Below are 17,917 nucleotides of genomic sequence, written 5' to 3'. Positions count from 1 at the left end.
TGACACTCCAGAAGTTGTTAATGTTAAAATGAAGATTGATGATGGAGAACTTCTTGCAGACCCTACTCCTTACATACAGCTTGTCGGGGCACTTTCCTATCTATCCATTACCAGACCAGATATAGCACATGTTGTTCATACAGCAAGTCAATTTCAACATGCTCCTACTTCTGTTCATATGGGAGCAGTCATGCGTATTATCAGATACATCAAGTCCTCTCTTTCACGAGGACTTTTCTTATCTTCCTCCTCTTCTCTTGATTTAATTGCATATACTGATGCTGATTGGGGAGGTGATCCCAATAACAGACACTCAACCACTGGCTTTTGTGTCTTTTTAGGGGAATCATTAATCTCGTGGAGGTGTAAAAAGCAGCAGAAGGTATCTCTCTCATCCACCGAAGCTGAATACAGAGCCATGGCAACCACGACCATGGAAGTAGTTTGGCTCCGACGACTGCTTGCTGACATGGGAGTTGAAGCAACAAAGGCTTCACAAATGTGTTGTGACAACAAAAGTGCGATCTACATTGCCAGTAACAGAACATTCCACGAACGCACCAAACACATCGAAATGGATTGTCACTACGTCAGAGAGGAATATCTACACGGGATAATTGATCTGCCATATGTCACTTCAGAATATCAGTTAGCAGACCTCTTTACAAAGCCTCTCGCTGCTCCCCGATTTCACTTTCTCTTAGACAAACTTTCGCTCATTGTACCGTAAGTTTGAGGGGGAGTGTTAAAATGTAAAACTGTACATATATGTATATATAATAATATTATATTATTATATATATATAAATACATTTTTAATTTCTTTCTTTTCTGTATTTTTTTTCCTTTATTTTTATTTTTTGTCTTTATGTCATCTAGTTCAGTTTGAACTAGAATGACTGTTGCTAGTCAAGTCCTGTCCAGACTTGACTAGCAATAGAGCTGTTGGACTGACACAGTCCAACAGCTCTTAATAGAGCTGTTGGACTAACACATTCCAACAGCTCTAAATAGAGCTGTTGGACTGTGCCCAACAGCTCTATTGAGTCCTCTTTCAGCTGTGTATATAAAGGGGTGCAGCCCCTCTTGTATTTCACTCCAATGCTTCTTAAGCAATTGGTTTTTCATATCAATAAAGAATACATTTTTATTTTTATTTTGTTTCCAGTTATACCCTTTTTAAGGGTTATGCTTTAGTGTCATTCTTGACACTTGCTCTTGTTAATCAAAGCTCGTGTTTCGAAGATCCCCATTTCATTTCAAGGATGAGATGGATGCCCTATGCTCTAGGGGCACTTAGGACTTGGTTGATCCTCCAACTGATGCAGATATTGTTGGTTGCAAATGGGTATATACCATTAAATATAACTCGGATGGGTCAATTAAACGGTACAAAGCCCGGTTGGTTGCAAAAGGCTATACTCAGACTCATGGTGTTGACTTTTTTGAAACTTTTTCCCCAACCGCTCGTCTTGGAACTATTCGTCTTGTTCTCTCTGTTGCAGTGCACTATGGATGGCCCTTGTCTCAGTTGGATGTCAAGAATGCCTTTCTGTATGGAGATTTACATGAAACAGTCTATATGCAACAACCCTCAGGCTTTGAGGTTCAGGGGGAGTGTCAGAAAGTGTGCAAGTTGAAGAAAGCTATTTATGACCTGAAGCAGAGTCCTCGGGCATGGTTTCAAAATTATTTGAGGTAATGTCAGTCAGCCTCAGACCACTCCTTGTTTATCAAGAAAACTAGTTCTGGAATTGTTGTTATGGTGGTATATGTCGATGACATCATATTAACAGGAAGCAGTGCCCAAGATATTTACGCAACAAAGGATCATCTTCAAAAACACTTTGTTACTAAAGATCTTGGTTCCCTTCGATATTTTTTGGGTATTGAGGTTGCAAGAAACAAAGAGGGCTTAGTTTTGTCATAAAGAAAGTATGTGATGAACCTATTAAAAGAGACTGGAATGCTAGGAGCGAAGCCAGCTAACATTCCTATGGATCCCAAAACTCCTATGTTTGATGAGAAATCTGAATATGTGGATAGTACCAGTTTTAGATCCTTGGTGGGTAAGTTGTTATATGTTACCGTTACTAGACCTGACATTTCATTAGCCGTGAGTAAAATTAGTCAATTCATGGATAAACCTACCAAAGCTCACTGGGATGCAGCTATGATGGTTCTCAAATACTTAAAGTCGTCTCCTGGTAAAGGACTGTTGTTTAAACAAAATCCTTCATTGGACGTTGTTGCTTACACTGATGCAGATTATGCGGGGTCTATCGAAGATAGAAAGTCAACAACTGGATTCTGTGTTTTTGTGGGAGAAAATCTTGTTACCTGGAGGAGTAAGAAACAAACTGTTGTAGCCAGGTCGAGTGCTGAATCAGAATACAGAGCTATGGCTCAGACTGCAACTGAGATCATGTGGGTAAAATCAGTTTTGACCAAACTTCAGGTGAAAGTATCCCTACCTATGGTGATGGTGTGTGACAATAGGGTTGCTACATATATTGCCAACAACCCAGTTTTTCATGAAAGGACTAAACATATTTAAGTTGACTGTCACTATGTACGTGACTTGATTCAGGTTGGTTATATTGCACAGATCATGTATCTTCCGAAGATCAAGTTGTTGATGTCTTTACCAAGGCCCTTGCGAGGCCTAGTTTCTCCCATTGTTGTGACAAGCTGAGCATGATCGATATCTATGCTCCAGCTTGAGGGGGAGTGTTGAGAATAGGTGGTTTTAAGTTTAAGCCATTTTAGATTAGAGGTTATTTGAAATTTTATTTAATAATGGACTTAGATGTAATTTATTCTTTATGGCCTCTCTTTATTGAACAAAGAGAGTAGCTGCCCTAATTGAGTTAACGAGTTTTCTTGTGCAACTCTCTCTCTCTCTCTCTCTCTCTCTCTCTCTCTCTCTCTCTCTCTCTCTCTCTCTCTCTCTACCTAGGGTTCGGTGTATCTAATCCTTCCTTCAACATTGCACTAAAAAAATATTTTTCTCAGATGAGTGGAATGCATATCCGCATGAACAAAAAAGAAAGCCTAGAGAAATTATATATATTGTATTCAGAAGTGAATTCTGAGATTCATGCGTGAAGTTGAGAATAATTATACCTTTAGTGAAGGTGCTTCGATTGGTTGACAGTGAAGACAGACCAGGTTATCTCTATGAGGCTATAGATAGGCAAAAAAAGTTATTAAAGATAATTTAAAGGGAAAGAAAAAATTGTACATATCTATATGGAACATCATTAATCATAAGTAGACTAGGCAACTTCATCAATCTCTTCATGCTGCAACATATTATTTAAATTCTGCATTTAGATATCCCCTTACGTTTAAAATGGACAGAAAAGTCAACAAGGGACTTTTGGATTGCATTGAAAGGTTGAACCTTAATTATAGCATTCAAGATTAAATTTATAAGGAAATGGAAACTTATGATAATGCATTGTATGATATAGGAAAACCTGCAGCAGTGTGAAATGGTGTCACGATCAGAGTTACCGAAAGCTTCTTAGATAGGTGGGAAGCACGCTTCCCGAAAACTCGCTTCGAAAGCGCAATACTCCTCGCTTCCAAAACTTGATGAGAACCTCGATTCCCCCACACTTCTCCTATGCTTTCTACATGCTTCATTTATTCTTATTATATGTTCTCTTACTCAACTTTTCATGCTTTTTATGTGTTTTCTCTTACTCCTCACTCACTTCCATGTGCTTTCGCTAAATTGGTAGTCAGCATTTTTAGATTTTGTTAAAAATTTAATTCTTACACTAAAAAATCATGAAATTTAATATTAGTCACTTTTATTTTAGTTTTTATTTGTGTTTTATTTTGATTCTCATTCAATTCTTATATATATTTTTTTATTCCTCGCTTCCCACTTCCTATATATTTTAAAATGCATCGCGTCTCGCTTTTGCTTCCCATATCGTTTCCCGCTTCCGCTTCCGCTTTCGCTTCTGCTTCCGCTTCCGCTTCCTAGTCTGGCAACCTTGGTCACAATGCATCCAGGTAATTTATTTTATCTATTTCAATTTTAATTTCAAATTGTTATTTAGTTATGATGTATTGTATAATTGTTATTGTTTTCAAACTTATTTTTTTTTCAGACTTGCGGTGGGCCAAGTTTAGAAGTGATGTTCTAAATCTAAGAGCTTTTGTTTCGAAAAAATCCATACCAAAATAAGAAACAAATTGGAGCACAAAAGGCTCAATGACCTCGTCTACGTTTGCTACAACTTACGACTGAGGAAGAGGTATATAAAATTGTAAAGTTTATTTGTCATTTTCATTCAAAACTCAACTTATTTTAATTTTTTCATGTCATCTTTTTAAACAAATCGAGAAGTTATCAGCAAAGAGGCACAAAGAGTAATTCGATCTCATCAGTTTAGAACATTTTGATGAATTTGATGCATGGGTTGAAGAAGAAACAGAGGCTCTTTTAAATAAAGAAGACATTCAATGGATTAACATGAAAGGAGCACAAAAGGTAGATGATGAAGACCCTACGTATCTTGGGGACGATATGGATGTCGAAGAAGGAGAAGAGGAAGAAGATAATGAAGATGATTATGATTATTAATGTATCATGTATTCATGTTTTATTAAAAAAGTTATTCTTGTGAGATGTTTTTGTTTATGTAATATGAAAGTATGACTCTTGTGGTATGTAATAGAAATATAAAAGCTTCATATGTGATTTTATGTATGTAGTTTGTGCAATTTATCATTATTTCATGTGATATGATTTTTTAGAATTTTTACTGAATTTTTCTGATTTTTCTTGATTTTTGGGGATTTTTTTGAATTTTTTTATTTAAAATTTACGATACGATATGATATGGTGTTACTATTGGGTCGACCGATATGGGTAATGATATGCTACTTACAACCTGGATACAGATTTCCCACATTCCTATCACAACCCAAGTTTCACCATCAATTGACAACAGTTTACTGTTACCTAGCTGAACTAAAATCAGCTACTTGCAATGTGTACAATAGCATCCATGAATACTAGTTATCATGGACTGTTAAGTTTTGTGTGTGTGCGTGAAAGTGTGTGTGCATGTAGTTACAAATTTAGGTACATCTGTCAGGTTAAATGTGATGGCTAGACTGGTACTAGTAAGTCACATTGTTTCATGAGGGATCGCATAGTTGTAATTCCACCATGTCCATCCTCCAGTTGCAGAAAAGTGGGATCGATTTGAAATGTTTAAATCTCAGATGCCTAAAGACACCATTCTTGGGTTGTGTGTGCATGTGCACACCAAGTATATCAGGTTCCTATTGAAACCACTCTCAAATTAATATGCATTTACACATAAGCATGTAAGTAGCTATACTGTAGTTTGGTCTATCTGCTAGATATGGAGAACCAGCTTGTGATCCAAGAGTAGGCAGAATATGCCACAAATTTTGAGTAGTCACAACGAACTAGGTTCTCATTGAAGCCAATCATAAATTAATACGCATTTATATATAGACATGTAAGTCGCTGTAATTTAGTCTATTTGCTAGATCTTTTTTTTTTTTACGGGAAAGAAGAACTGTCAATGAAAATTGCTAGACACAGAAAATCAACTGGCAGTCTGGCATGATCCAAGTGCTGACAGACTTTTCCACAAGTTTTAAAAGTCACCAAAAGTACAGAACCCATTACCTATGAATAAAATTTAACACACACACACAAAAAAAAACAAAGAAAAAAGAAAAATGCTATAAAATATAAACAAGTATTGATGGCTACTTGAAATTTTAAATCACCTTATCCTTATGAACAATAGTTGCCAATGGATCTACTGGTTCACCATTAATCTGTATCTCAAGCTTTATCAGTTCACTTTCCCTATACCTGTCCATTTAGCAACAAACACATCACAGGAGAAAAACCAAACAAATGAATCAATGATAGAATACTTATCAGTTAAAGCATGTACAAACTCAAACTTGAGATAACAATGCTATATCATTAAACAGTAAACTCTAATAGAAGCCAAAAAGAAACATGGAAATCTTGAACTCCAAAACTTTACAAGAAAGGAGGAAGATAAAGTCCAAAGTAAATTGTTTCCCAGCCCTTTAGGAGGCCTGAGCTTTACAAAGGAAAATATTCTCAACTTGGAAAGCAATTAGAAGAAAAAAGGATTATGAATGACTCTAAAACTATGTAGTCAAAAGCGCCGACTAGGTGCCAAGTCAGGCTAGTCGCCAAAAAACCTAGGAATCGGTGGGATTCCTAGGTAACCCCCTTCTGGGGTATCGATTTTGCTGACTAGGTGCCGAGTAGAGTGCCTAGTCAGCGATTAAACTACCCTCGCCTAGGTGTGAGGGCGGTTTAGTCTTTTTTTACTTTTGTTTTTACCAAAGGGGGGTTTAAAAATCCTACCCCCCCCCCCCCTCTCTCATGTGCCTATCACCTCTCACATCTCGCCCTCGAAGAAGAAGAAGGATGAGCCCGCCTCTCGCCCTCGTCAAGGTACGCCCCCTGGCCACCCACCCACCTCTCTCTGCCTTTTCTTCTTCTTCTTCTTCTTCTTCTTCTTCTTCTTCTTCTTCTTCTTCTTCTTCTTCTTCTCTCTTCCTCCTCCCTCTTCTTCTTCCCTTGTCTCTCCTCTTCCCTCTTCTTCTTTGTCCCTTGCCTCTCCTCCTTTGCCTTCTTCCTCCTCCCTCTTCTTCAGTTCTTCTTCTTCTACTGTTGCTGCTGCTACTTCTTTGTCAGCTATATATATATGTGTGTGTGTGTGTGTGTGTAATTTTTCTATAAAAACCTGAACCATTAGTATTAATAATTTGTGATTTTCTGTATTACTGATTATGTCATGTCTGTGTGTTATTGTGTTTCGGTAAATTTTTCTATGAAAGGCTGAAAGTCTGAAACTGAAAGTGTGATGTTTATTTGTAAGCATGTGTGTCTTTTTCTGCGGATTTTCCTGTAAATTGTGTATTTTATAACTTTTTTAATTGAGGTATCAATTCATGTAAATTGTGTAAGTTTCTGTCCATGTTATCATATTTGAGGAGACAACTTGTGTAAGTTTCTGTGAATTTTATAGGCTTTCTTTCAAGACTTTTTATTTAGCTTTTGTTGATATTGGCAGTTGTTTGCTTTGTTTATTCAATTGTTCTTAATTTTGGGCAGGTTTGGTAAATATAACAGGTTTCTATGCTTGACAAATAGCCATATCTTATACTGTGTATTTCATTGTTGATTAATCTTATGTTGCGTGCTTGTTTGCTATTAGTTTTATGCTTTTAGCACTGCATTTGTAAAAAAAAATTATTTTTAATTAGGGTACTGACTAAATCGACTAGCCCCGTCTAATCTCTGACTAGCCTTTTTAGGGGCCCACCGACTAGGTATTGACTACCACTTTTGGCTACATAGGTCCAAAAAAGAACCATTTTGCTAAAAGATACACCATGAATTGGCTACACAAAGAATTTGTATACATATCTTGCAAAACAAGGAATCAAAAGAAAATTGAGGGAAAAAAAAGACTCATCCATATTTGCATATTGAGATTTTAATCATGTTGAGTATCTTCTTCAAGTAATCACGACTTTATACAGAGCCAACTACAAATTCCATCATGTAGAGAAAAGGTCATCCATCTGGTTGGAGGTAAACTCATAAATGGAATTTCTCATAGCTAGCAGCTGGCCATGCTGCTGAGATGGAAAAGGTTAGATATGGACACCATATCGGGTGCAGGGTGCCATAGTAAGGTGGGGCACTTGAGTGCTTCAGTGGGAGAGAAGGAAGGGCAATTGCTAACGCTGATAAGGACTTTAGTCTTCTTCATTCAGAATGTGATTTTATGCAGGAGGGTCTGAATCATGAATATGAAATTGAACAAAGATTACATTTAAGAATAGGATTCCAACCATAAATTGGCTGACCCATTGCTGCATGTTTTAGAACGAATACTTTCCACCTTAATTTAATTAGGAATAGTTAAATCAGGAAAAGAGTACATACCCAACATCTTATTAGTTAGGCCTCGTTTGTTTCATGCAACTTTCATGAGAAAGTGCTGAGCTGGCAATCCTGATGTAATCCTTTTCCATCATGAATGAAACAAACATCAAATCATCATGGTGGGAAGTGCCATGCTGGCACAAGTGGGGCCCAGTTTTTCCCACCACCTACCACTTTTTGTGTAAATCCTTTCATACATTCCCCCACCCCCCCAATGAAAGCTTCCACATGGGAAGGCTGAGCTGGCAGGATTTTTAGAAATCCATGCCCATTCCCATGTAAAGCCTTTCCTTTACATGGGAATGAAACAAACGGGTTGGTAAGCCTACAAGGATTTGTGTTTCTATTCATAATGTGTCAACAAAAAGAACGACCAAGGTACATCAAAACTTTCACCTTTCCCAAGGTTAAATATTTGAACACCAAATCCACTATAAGCAGCCAAGGAATCTCAGCCATCAATTATGGAGTTGACTGCCAAAGTAGTTGTATACATTGTATAAAGAGATAACACTACTATAGAGTCAAAGCATAATGCTAACGCTCATAGGTATTTACCCCACAAATGTGTATTCCATACTAGCATAACCTTTGGTTCTAGACTTGAGCTGATCAAAGAAATCCCCCACCATCTAAATGAGTCAAAAAATGAAGCAAGAATTAGAATCAACATGAACCATGTTTTGACATTTTAAAGAAGCATGCAACACTATAAGCAAATCAATCAGATCCCAAGTAGATACCTCTGCTAATGGAAGTTGATAGGTGATTGCAGCTCTAGATTCTGTAATATACTTCATTTCTTTAAATTCGCCTCTCCTATCTTGTGCAAGCTCCATAAGGGGGCCGATATATTCTCTTGGAGTAAGCATTTCTATCTGCAAATACCAATTAACAACTAATATGAACATAAACTCTCAGTTCTATATAAAGTTTTCAAAAAGATAGTTTTCAAAGCAAATAGAAGACTGCAAATGCTCAACAGAAACAGATCTTCTATATTAAGAGTTTTGAGTGTAACCTTAACAAATGGTTCTTCTATGGATCTCCTCTTTCCAGGATCAGGAAGCATACACGGATTGGAACATTCAACCTATTTCCATGTAACAAAGTTAAACAAAAAATCAAAGAGAGTGAAGCAAAATCCAGAGGAAATGATTTAAAGACTCCTTCACTAGAAGTGAAAGATCAAAGTACAGTATCATGGGTACGTTCCATATTATGTAATGTACGGCATTCTTGTGCATGATAATCATTTATAAAAGTACATATATGAACACACACACATGCGTGAGCATGCCTCCAAAAGGGATCTAGGTCACGCATGGGCAAGCTCACACACACACACACATGCACACAAGTGTATCTCTATGTTTTTCTGTGTGTGTATGTCCATGTGATCGAACATATTATATATAGTACCATTATGTAGATAGACCAGTTTAGATTGGCTCATCTTGGCCCAAAAATAGGTTTCCACCACATGACAAAGATGTTTATTCTACTGTCATCATTTTAGTTCTTTTTTAAAGACTTTGTATTCTTATGCAACTCCTTATCATCCTTTTTGGATATATATATATATATATATATATATATATATATATATATATATAGTCAAAATCTCTAAGCACCACTTAGTCTCCAGGCACCTAACAGGCCTAGCCGAAGCCTATGAAAGATTAGACATCAACTAGAGACCAAAAAAAACTATATTTTTAATCCAAGACAGTTTGTTTGCCAAAGAGTTCTTATTTGACTTAATATCCCCGGTAAGAAGGTCACAACTTAAATAAAATAGAAGCTATAGAAAGCGGGGTTGCCCCTAGATACTTACAAGTTTTCTTTTTTGACCAACCTTTAAGACTATTTAAGGGCCATAAAAGAAAGACCAACCCAAGAATGAGAATCTTTCATACTCGGCATTCCAAATGTGGTTGCTCTTAGAGAAGTAGATATGGCAAGGGTTGGAAGAGAATAACCCCAGAGAGTGAGAGCAGTATATAAGGAGTGAATCAGGCCTAGTGTGATGGTTTTTATAAAGGGATAATTTTATTAGAAATATGTGGATCAATGTTGTCAAAAGCATTGAGGCGCAGCGAGGCATTCCACCAAAATATGAAGCGAGGTGTAAGCCTCACAAATACAAATTAGAAAACAAAACTTTAAAAAATCAAAATACACAAATAAATAAATAAATATTTTTATGATGAATGAACAGCCAATAACAGATAGGAAATTAAAAATAAATTCTGAAAGGTACACAAATAAAATTTGAGCATTCAACCAAATTCTAAGTAACAAAATCACTAATAACAATCAAATTACTCAACATCAACAAATAATACATATTAGTATAAACAACCTAAGTTAATGTATTTGTTTAATTGAAATTCTAAATACACATAACTTACCTAAAGATCAAAGTCTAACAATCAACATTCTACATATGGGCTAACAAAAAGGTAAAATTCTATTTATAATTTTATATCCTTAATGCACTTATGTTAGAAGCTGATCCAAGTATATATTTCATAACAAATTAAAAATTGAAAGAATCCAGCAGATTCAGATACATATATTCAGAACTTAAATTGCAAATTTATTATAGGCAAACAGCAAAAAAATCCTGACAGCAAAATAAAAAAATTACAAGGCTTCATTTTATATCATTAGACCATTATTCTAGCAAATAGATCAAAAAAATCAAAAGTATTTTAGTAATTCAAATAAATCTTCCATATGTACAAAAACAGAGTTGAATAATTCTGTATACAGGACAGCATGCCATAAAAAACAAAAGTAAACATTTGAACTACCTCTATTGACAAGAAAAAAACAATGAAAAAGGAAGTAGAAACAGGCTACCATGGAGTAGTGCAAAAGAAAAGAAAAAGAGGAAGACAAGAAAAAAAAAACAGAAAAGAAGATGAAAAAGAAGAAGAAAAAGGAAAAAAGGTGGGAAAATAAGAAGAGGAAGGAGCAGAAAGGAACATGAAGAAAGAAAAAGAAAAGGAAGAAGAAAGAAAAGAAAAGGAACTAGAAGAAGAAGAAAGAAAAGAAAAGAAAAGAAGAAGAAAAAAGAAGAAAGAAAGAAAAAAGAAAAAGAAAATAGGAAAAAAAGGAGAATAACAGAGAGAGAGAGTACTCGTAAAGTGAAGAAGAAAAAGAAGAGACGAAGGAGAGAGAGAGAGAGAGTTCCCTAACCCATCGGGCCTCCCCCATTCTTTTTTTTATGTATTCAATTTGGGTCAACCCCATTTGACCCAAGTAGTATCAGGCATGCACCTCAGCCTGAGGCACGCCTCATAGCGAGGCATACGCCTCAAGGCTTATGAGGCACACACCTCAAGCCTATTTACACTATACATGTGTGCCCCAAGGCACAAAGGCCCTCGCCTTGAGGCGTATTTTTCACAACACATGTGGATTATCCATTGTTTATTTGTAAAGAACATGGCATTACTTTTTATCTATTATATGTGGATGACCTAATGATAACCAGAATGGATGAATCTCGTACTTTCACATGCAAAAAAGCTTTTGCAAAAGCATTTTCAAATGAAAATTTTGGGACCCTTGCATTGAATTGGAGTTGATAGAGGAGAATCTCCTTGATCTATGTAAGTATATTGGGTTGATTGAGCGCAGACCCACAAAAACTCCAATAGCCCTTAAGCCATGCCTACAAGATGCTAAAGACTAACTTTTACAGCCTCTAAAGTTTAAGAGTAGTAGATGCACGACATTATCTAACCTTCAATAGACCTGACATAGTGCATGCTACGAATTGGGTGCCTCAATTCATGAATTATCCAAGAACATCTCATCTAAATATTTTTCGTTTTTGGATAACCAGGGAAAACCACCTCACAAGCACACTGGTTCAAAAACCCCAGGTCCCTTGATCACCAGGAAAAACGTGCAACTTCACCTCACATTAAGGAAAGCAGACCTATGGATTTCAAAATGTAGTTAAAAGAATATTAAGCTATATGATGGGAACATCATTAGAAATCCTTCTATATAAGAAATGTCAAATATAAATTTCCTATACATTGCCAACAATCACACTTATTGCTTATTCGGATGCAAACTAGGCTTTAGATCATAAAATAATAAGATGGCTTTGACAACTGTGTCTATTTAAACTATCCCTTACTCTCACGGAGCAGCAGAAAACAAAGAATAGTTGTTAGGTCCACCGTGGAGGCAGAATACCGAGTCATGGCATCAATGATAGTGGGAGTGACTTGGATACATCTTATCAGGGCTGTTCATAAGAATATTTGTAAATCAACACTATATTGTGATTATCAAAGTATTATTTCTCTCCATGAAACCAATGCAACATGAAAAAAATAAGTATATTGAAATAGACAAACTTTGTTTGAGACAAGATAGAATATCAAGTACGGCCACGCTTTACTGGGACCAAGTACCAAGTTGTTGATATAATGAGAAAGCCTTTTAATATCTGCACTACAAGATATGCCCAAAATCTCAATGATCCTACACCATGCTCGGTTTGATGCAATTGAGAGAAATATAGATGAATAGTCCAATGGCATGTTTGTAAATTTTGTATTTTTTTATACAATGGCATGTTTGTAGATTGTGTTTTTTTTGTACGAGTCATTATCATAATTTGTTATTTGTAGCATGGGTATAAGCATAAATTAACCCTAGAAGTCAGTAGACATTTGTGTTACTATGATGAGAGGGACATCCTAAATGAGAGTATTGTAATTCTTTCACCTTATTCCTTTTCTAGAACACAAGAAAACAAGATCTCTTGCAGGAGAAGCACCAACTCTAACAGGGTCAACTCTCTGCATGTGATAACCTTTCAAGCGTAAAAAAGTATAAAAAGTTAAAACATATTTCCTTGCTTAATTTATCATTCATATTACATGGAATCATCAGATAAGATGCAGGAGAAAACATAAAACATGTTCATATATATGAATCATTGGCATGTCTTGGACTCCACATTGATTGCATAGTTCATGCACAAAAATCCTTAGCATCTGAATTATCCAAACATCTTAATATGGCCATACTGCAAATTCTGGGTGCATACAGAGTTTCCCAGGACCTACAATCAGATTATACATGATTACCAATTCATTCAACAGGGATCCTAATCTAAATGCAGGCTGAGGTTTCAGTTCTTACCCCATGGGTGAATTTTAGGAAAGATTTTCATCAAGAATGACAAAGAAGATTCATTTCGAACAATAAGAGGTGAATGTCAAACAATCCATATAAAACAAGACATATTTAAAGCACTTGCAACAAACGATACATGAAAAATACAAGTAAATGAAGAGATCATAGTGAACAAAATTAAGAAAAAACGGGATTTGCAAAACAAGGATTAAGATAAACAGAGTTCAAGAAATTACAGTATCACCATTTACACAATTGACTTGGTAAACCACACTCGGTGCTGTTGTTATCAGTGTCAGATTGTACTCCCTCTCAAGCCTTTCCTGAAAATGATTTTAGTGAGGGAGAAAAAAAATTGACTTTCAGGAAAGATCTTTTAAATGTTACTTCAAATCAGGTTTCTGAAAGAAGTACAATTCGATTGAAGCAAATTATCTTAACCTGAACGATTTCCATGTGCAGAAGACCCAAAAACCCACATCGGAAGCCAAAACCCATTGCACTTGATGTTTCAGGCTCAAACTGCAACAGTTATCACTGAAAAGGTGAGACACAAATTTAGAGATAACAAAATTATTCATCAGAAGGTGACAAAAAATTGAAGGCACTAAATAATTCATTACAAAACAATATTTTCAACTTCTTTAAACTAAGCAGATATACACAAAGCTAATTGACAGCAGATCAATGATTAAAAATAGTAAAAATCAACTATATAAAGCAAGAAATCATACACCCACCTTCTTCAAAAAAGAAAAAAGAACTTTGTAAACCACCCTAGCCCCCCACATACACATTCATAGGTAAAATATTGGCTACTCTCCTTACTACCATACTCTAATAGAGACCATCCAGTTCTGTATTTTCTCAGTTTGGTGGATCTAAAAACATGTTATGGATCGTCCAATTGAGCAAATCAACAGTCCCGAAGTGCAGTAAAAAATCAGATCTACTCATTGATGATTTGTTGTTGTTTTCCATGGCAGCCTAGGCAGGATTTTACCTACTAAGTTCCTGAATCCTTCAATTGAAAAAGTAACATAAAAATATATGTGCAACACTAAAACCAGTAATATGAAACATTTGGGACAAAAAACATTCAGAAATAGAATTTTTTTTCTATTTTATGGTATTAAAAATAAAACAAGAAATCTATGTAACCAATTGAAATAAATTCTGTAGGGCCAACAATACTACTTGATAAACATTATGAGATATGCATTTTCATTTGCAGTAACAAAATTTTGATACACAACAAACAAGGGAGAACAATAACACTTGGAAAAGATAAACCCCCCACCTTCTTTATTTATTTTGTTTCTTGTTAATCAAGTTATACAAATGCACCTCACTTTCAAAAAAATTTAGCTAAAAACTAAGATAGAATAATGAAAATACAAATTCTAGATATCTCTACATCTTGTTTCTCAGAACTGCATGAGTTTTTCAAAAATCATGGTCCCCTTTATCCGAAAAATGTGATTCCTGGAAATGGGAATTACACTTCCTAGGCAATTGGATGATTCTGCAGTGCGGAAATCACAATTTCCAATAATAATCCTCATTCTCTACTGATGCCTACACATCTAAGAGGTCACCCACTTCATGCTTCTGTGGAAGCAGTCCGATAACACTAAATCAAACCATATGATGAAGGCCAATTTTGAAGGGTCACACATGCAAACATAATTTAAAACATTTACCTTTAAAGAGATCGTACCTATAAACATAGTTTTGCAAATGCTGGTAATTCTTTTTCGTAAGTATTTGAGGTTAATAGTTCATAAAAAATTCTAAAACGGCATGTTTCTGCTTTTTAAGGATACATGAAATGGTTAATTGGCCAGGGTAAACTTGGAATACAGATTTATTGCAGTTATGGAGCCCATAATTGTTAACGGAATCTAAAGTCCACGTCAAGCTCAAAAGCGCCAAATGAAATGAAAACAACTGTTAAGATTAATGTAATTTTGTGATTTAATTACCGAGGCATACTTATTGGGGTTTTCTTTGTATCCTTTTTAATTTATAGGTATACCTTTGGTATACCTATTAGGTATTTAGTACTTAGATTGAGTATACTTAAATGTATACTTGTAGGGTTAGAATAGGTATTTTTAATTTGTATTTTTGTGTTTATTTTTTAGTCATTATTTAATGATTAATATTTATATTTTTGTAATTTATATTTTTCCTTTTTTGGTCAAACTGATTCGACCAAGCTAGCCGTTAGGACTATGCCTAAGGGCTAGTTGGAGGAGATCCAACTGAACTGCTAGTTGGAGGAGATCCAACTAGCCGTTAGGCTAGTCATCTCCTTTTCTCTCTCTCACTCTCTTATATAAAGGGTGTGTATGTGTGTGTGTGTGTCTTAGTGAGAGAGGATAGACGTATGTAGAGTGTGTGTGTGTATGTGTGTGTGTGTGTGCATGAGAATACTAGTGAGGTGTTCTTGTATATTTTTTGTACATTTTACATTTATAAAATATTTTTAATTTTTTATGTCTTGTTTTTCTTCATGGCTATGCATAGTTTGTTGTATCTAGTCAAATGCATTTTAATAATGCATTTGGACTTCATTTATGTTGTCTTTGTTTGTTTTTCTTGTGCATCGGGTTTTGTGCCATTTTATGACAAACAACAACAAAACATCAACTAGTAGATTGGATTAACAATTAAATTAGCATTACACAGTTTCTTTGCCATGTAAACTTGGAATACAGATTTGTGGGCATGGAACCATCTAGGGGGAATCAACCAAAACTAAATTGGAATAAGAACATTTGCCAACTTGTATTAGCCAAAGAAATTCATTGATATTCTCCTATGAAGTAGACATGACAAGATGGAAGTGAACCTACTTGACAGGATAATCTTCAATCATCATGCATGGATCAGATATATCAGTCAAAATAAAAGATCAAATTCCAAGTATAAACATTAAAACCAGCATTCTATCACCAACTCTTTTCTTTACAGATTTTGTAATTTTTGTTTTTCTCAGGTTTTTATTTGGGAAAATGTTGCCAAAATAAAAAAATCTAAAACAAATTGAACAAATATCAAAGTCATAAAATTAAAATAATAAATGGTTTTTCTAAGAATTGGCCAATAAATGAATTGTATTGTAATAAAAACACTATATATTCATGTTGATTAAACATGAATACATAGTGACATTATAAGTATTCTTAATGTCCAGCAGAATATCATGATATTGTCAAAAATAGTATTTAGATGTATAACAAGGATGTTGAAAGTTGAAACAACTGAGAGCATCAAACTAACATTTAGTGCAGCGTCATTGAGTTGCAGCTTCTCCAATGCATCACGCAGCTCTGGAAATCTGAAATTTATCAGCTATACAAGCATTAGTATATAAAATCCCTTATACAACAACATATGCAAAAAGTTGCAAGCAATCTTACTGATCGGCATCAACAGGAAACAGGCCACAGAACACCATCGGAGTGGCTTCCTCATAACCAGGCAAAGAATTCTCAGCCTTTCTACCAAAGTGAGTAATGGTATCACCAACCCGTGCATCTGCTACAGATCTTATTGATGCTGCAAGGTATCCCACCTAAAAAAGAACAAGCAAACAGTGCAACTACATTGAGTTTGCATGTTGGATGAAAAATCATAAAAAAAAAACAAGAGTATTAAATTGCCCCAAAGGCTTTCTATCTCTAGACTTAAAGCCAGTGATCCTTTGAAGCATGTAACATAGAATGTTTAATGTCTTGAGAAACAAGAAGGAACTGGAAAATTAGAAAAATGTAAAAGAATGCATTGTGACAAAAGCAAACCCTATGAACAAGGTTCTTAATATGTTATTGTTAAATGGGAAAAATCCAAGGCTAAAAAATAGATGAGCATGTCACGCTGATGGCAGTTTTGCGTGGTAGATCATACAGCAAGAAAGGAATGAAAGGATCTTCTACAACAAACTCAAATCCTCTCACTATAAACTGGCGAGTGGCAAATTCAGACAACCTTAAAGTCTCACATTGGGATTGTATGGAAGAAGAATGATATATCTTGGATCAGCCAACAGAGAACTGGGTCATAGATGGCCCCTAACTAACACATTTTGTAACAATCTTATTATCTTTTGTACTGTTCTGGATGACACCTCGTTGTAATGCTTCGATAAATTTTCCTTGTTTTCTTTTCAAGAGACAAAAAAAAAAGAGAGAGATTCTTCAATATGAAAGGCATTCTGAAATAGATCTAGATTCTTCTTATAACTCATGACATGAACTTCTTGAAGCTCTTCCAAAAGTGAGTTCCATTTAAAGATATCAATGATACAAGGAGTGAGAAATTAGAAAAAGAATAATGATGAGTGAGAAAACTGTGATAAAAAATTTTAATGAGTTATCTTTTTTAATACAAAAAACCATGCTCAAGATGGATCAGACATTTGTCTTCTAACTCACAACATGAAGATATTTTTCCATTTTGATGATCTCTTTCCTAGACAACATTTAAAGATGGGCATCTCCTAAAAACATTAGTAACTAAGCCTACAGTATGTCATGACTCCTTTCATACCTCACCAGCATATAATTCATCAACTTGCAACTGGTCGGGTGATAAGACACCAATTTCATCAGCATAATACTCCTGCATTCAAGATCATTAAATAATAAAAAATAAAGTGAAAATGTTTTGTCAAACATTTGAAAAATATAAGCTTTTCTTTAACAACCACAATGTCAAAAAAAAAATTAACAT

General features: G+C 35.2%; 1 protein-coding gene across 4 annotated transcripts in view; it reads right to left on the bottom strand.

Annotated features, from left to right (window-relative positions):
* The window catches only part of LOC149812303 (translation factor GUF1 homolog, chloroplastic-like), an 88,414-nt gene that overhangs the window by 30,083 nt on the left and 40,414 nt on the right, over positions 1-17,917 (bottom strand). For 3 of the 4 annotated variants that reach the window (XM_089993958.1, XM_089993956.1, XM_089993957.1), the window contains exons 10-18: positions 17,735-17,806; positions 16,606-16,760; positions 16,466-16,523; positions 13,619-13,699; positions 13,414-13,500; positions 9,027-9,098; positions 8,749-8,883; positions 8,564-8,637; positions 5,791-5,878 (exon numbers count right to left, since the gene is read on the bottom strand). In XM_089993958.1, the coding sequence (XP_089850084.1) occupies positions 5,791-5,878; positions 8,564-8,637; positions 8,749-8,883; positions 9,027-9,098; positions 13,414-13,500; positions 13,619-13,699; positions 16,466-16,523; positions 16,606-16,760; positions 17,735-17,806 (822 nt within the window). The remainder of the gene's footprint in view (positions 1-5,790; positions 5,879-8,563; positions 8,638-8,748; positions 8,884-9,026; positions 9,099-13,413; positions 13,501-13,618; positions 13,700-16,465; positions 16,524-16,605; positions 16,761-17,734; positions 17,807-17,917) is intronic. The other variant, XM_089993959.1, reaches the window with a different exon arrangement.

The sequence above is a fragment of the Nuphar pumila genome, chromosome 17 (assembly GCF_984573655.1).
Source record: "Nuphar pumila chromosome 17, dmNupPumi1.hap1.1, whole genome shotgun sequence".
In the NCBI taxonomy this organism is placed as follows: domain Eukaryota; kingdom Viridiplantae; phylum Streptophyta; class Magnoliopsida; order Nymphaeales; family Nymphaeaceae; genus Nuphar; species Nuphar pumila.
Note: the sequence above shows the minus strand (reverse complement) of the source record. Positions and strands in the feature narration are given on the sequence as shown.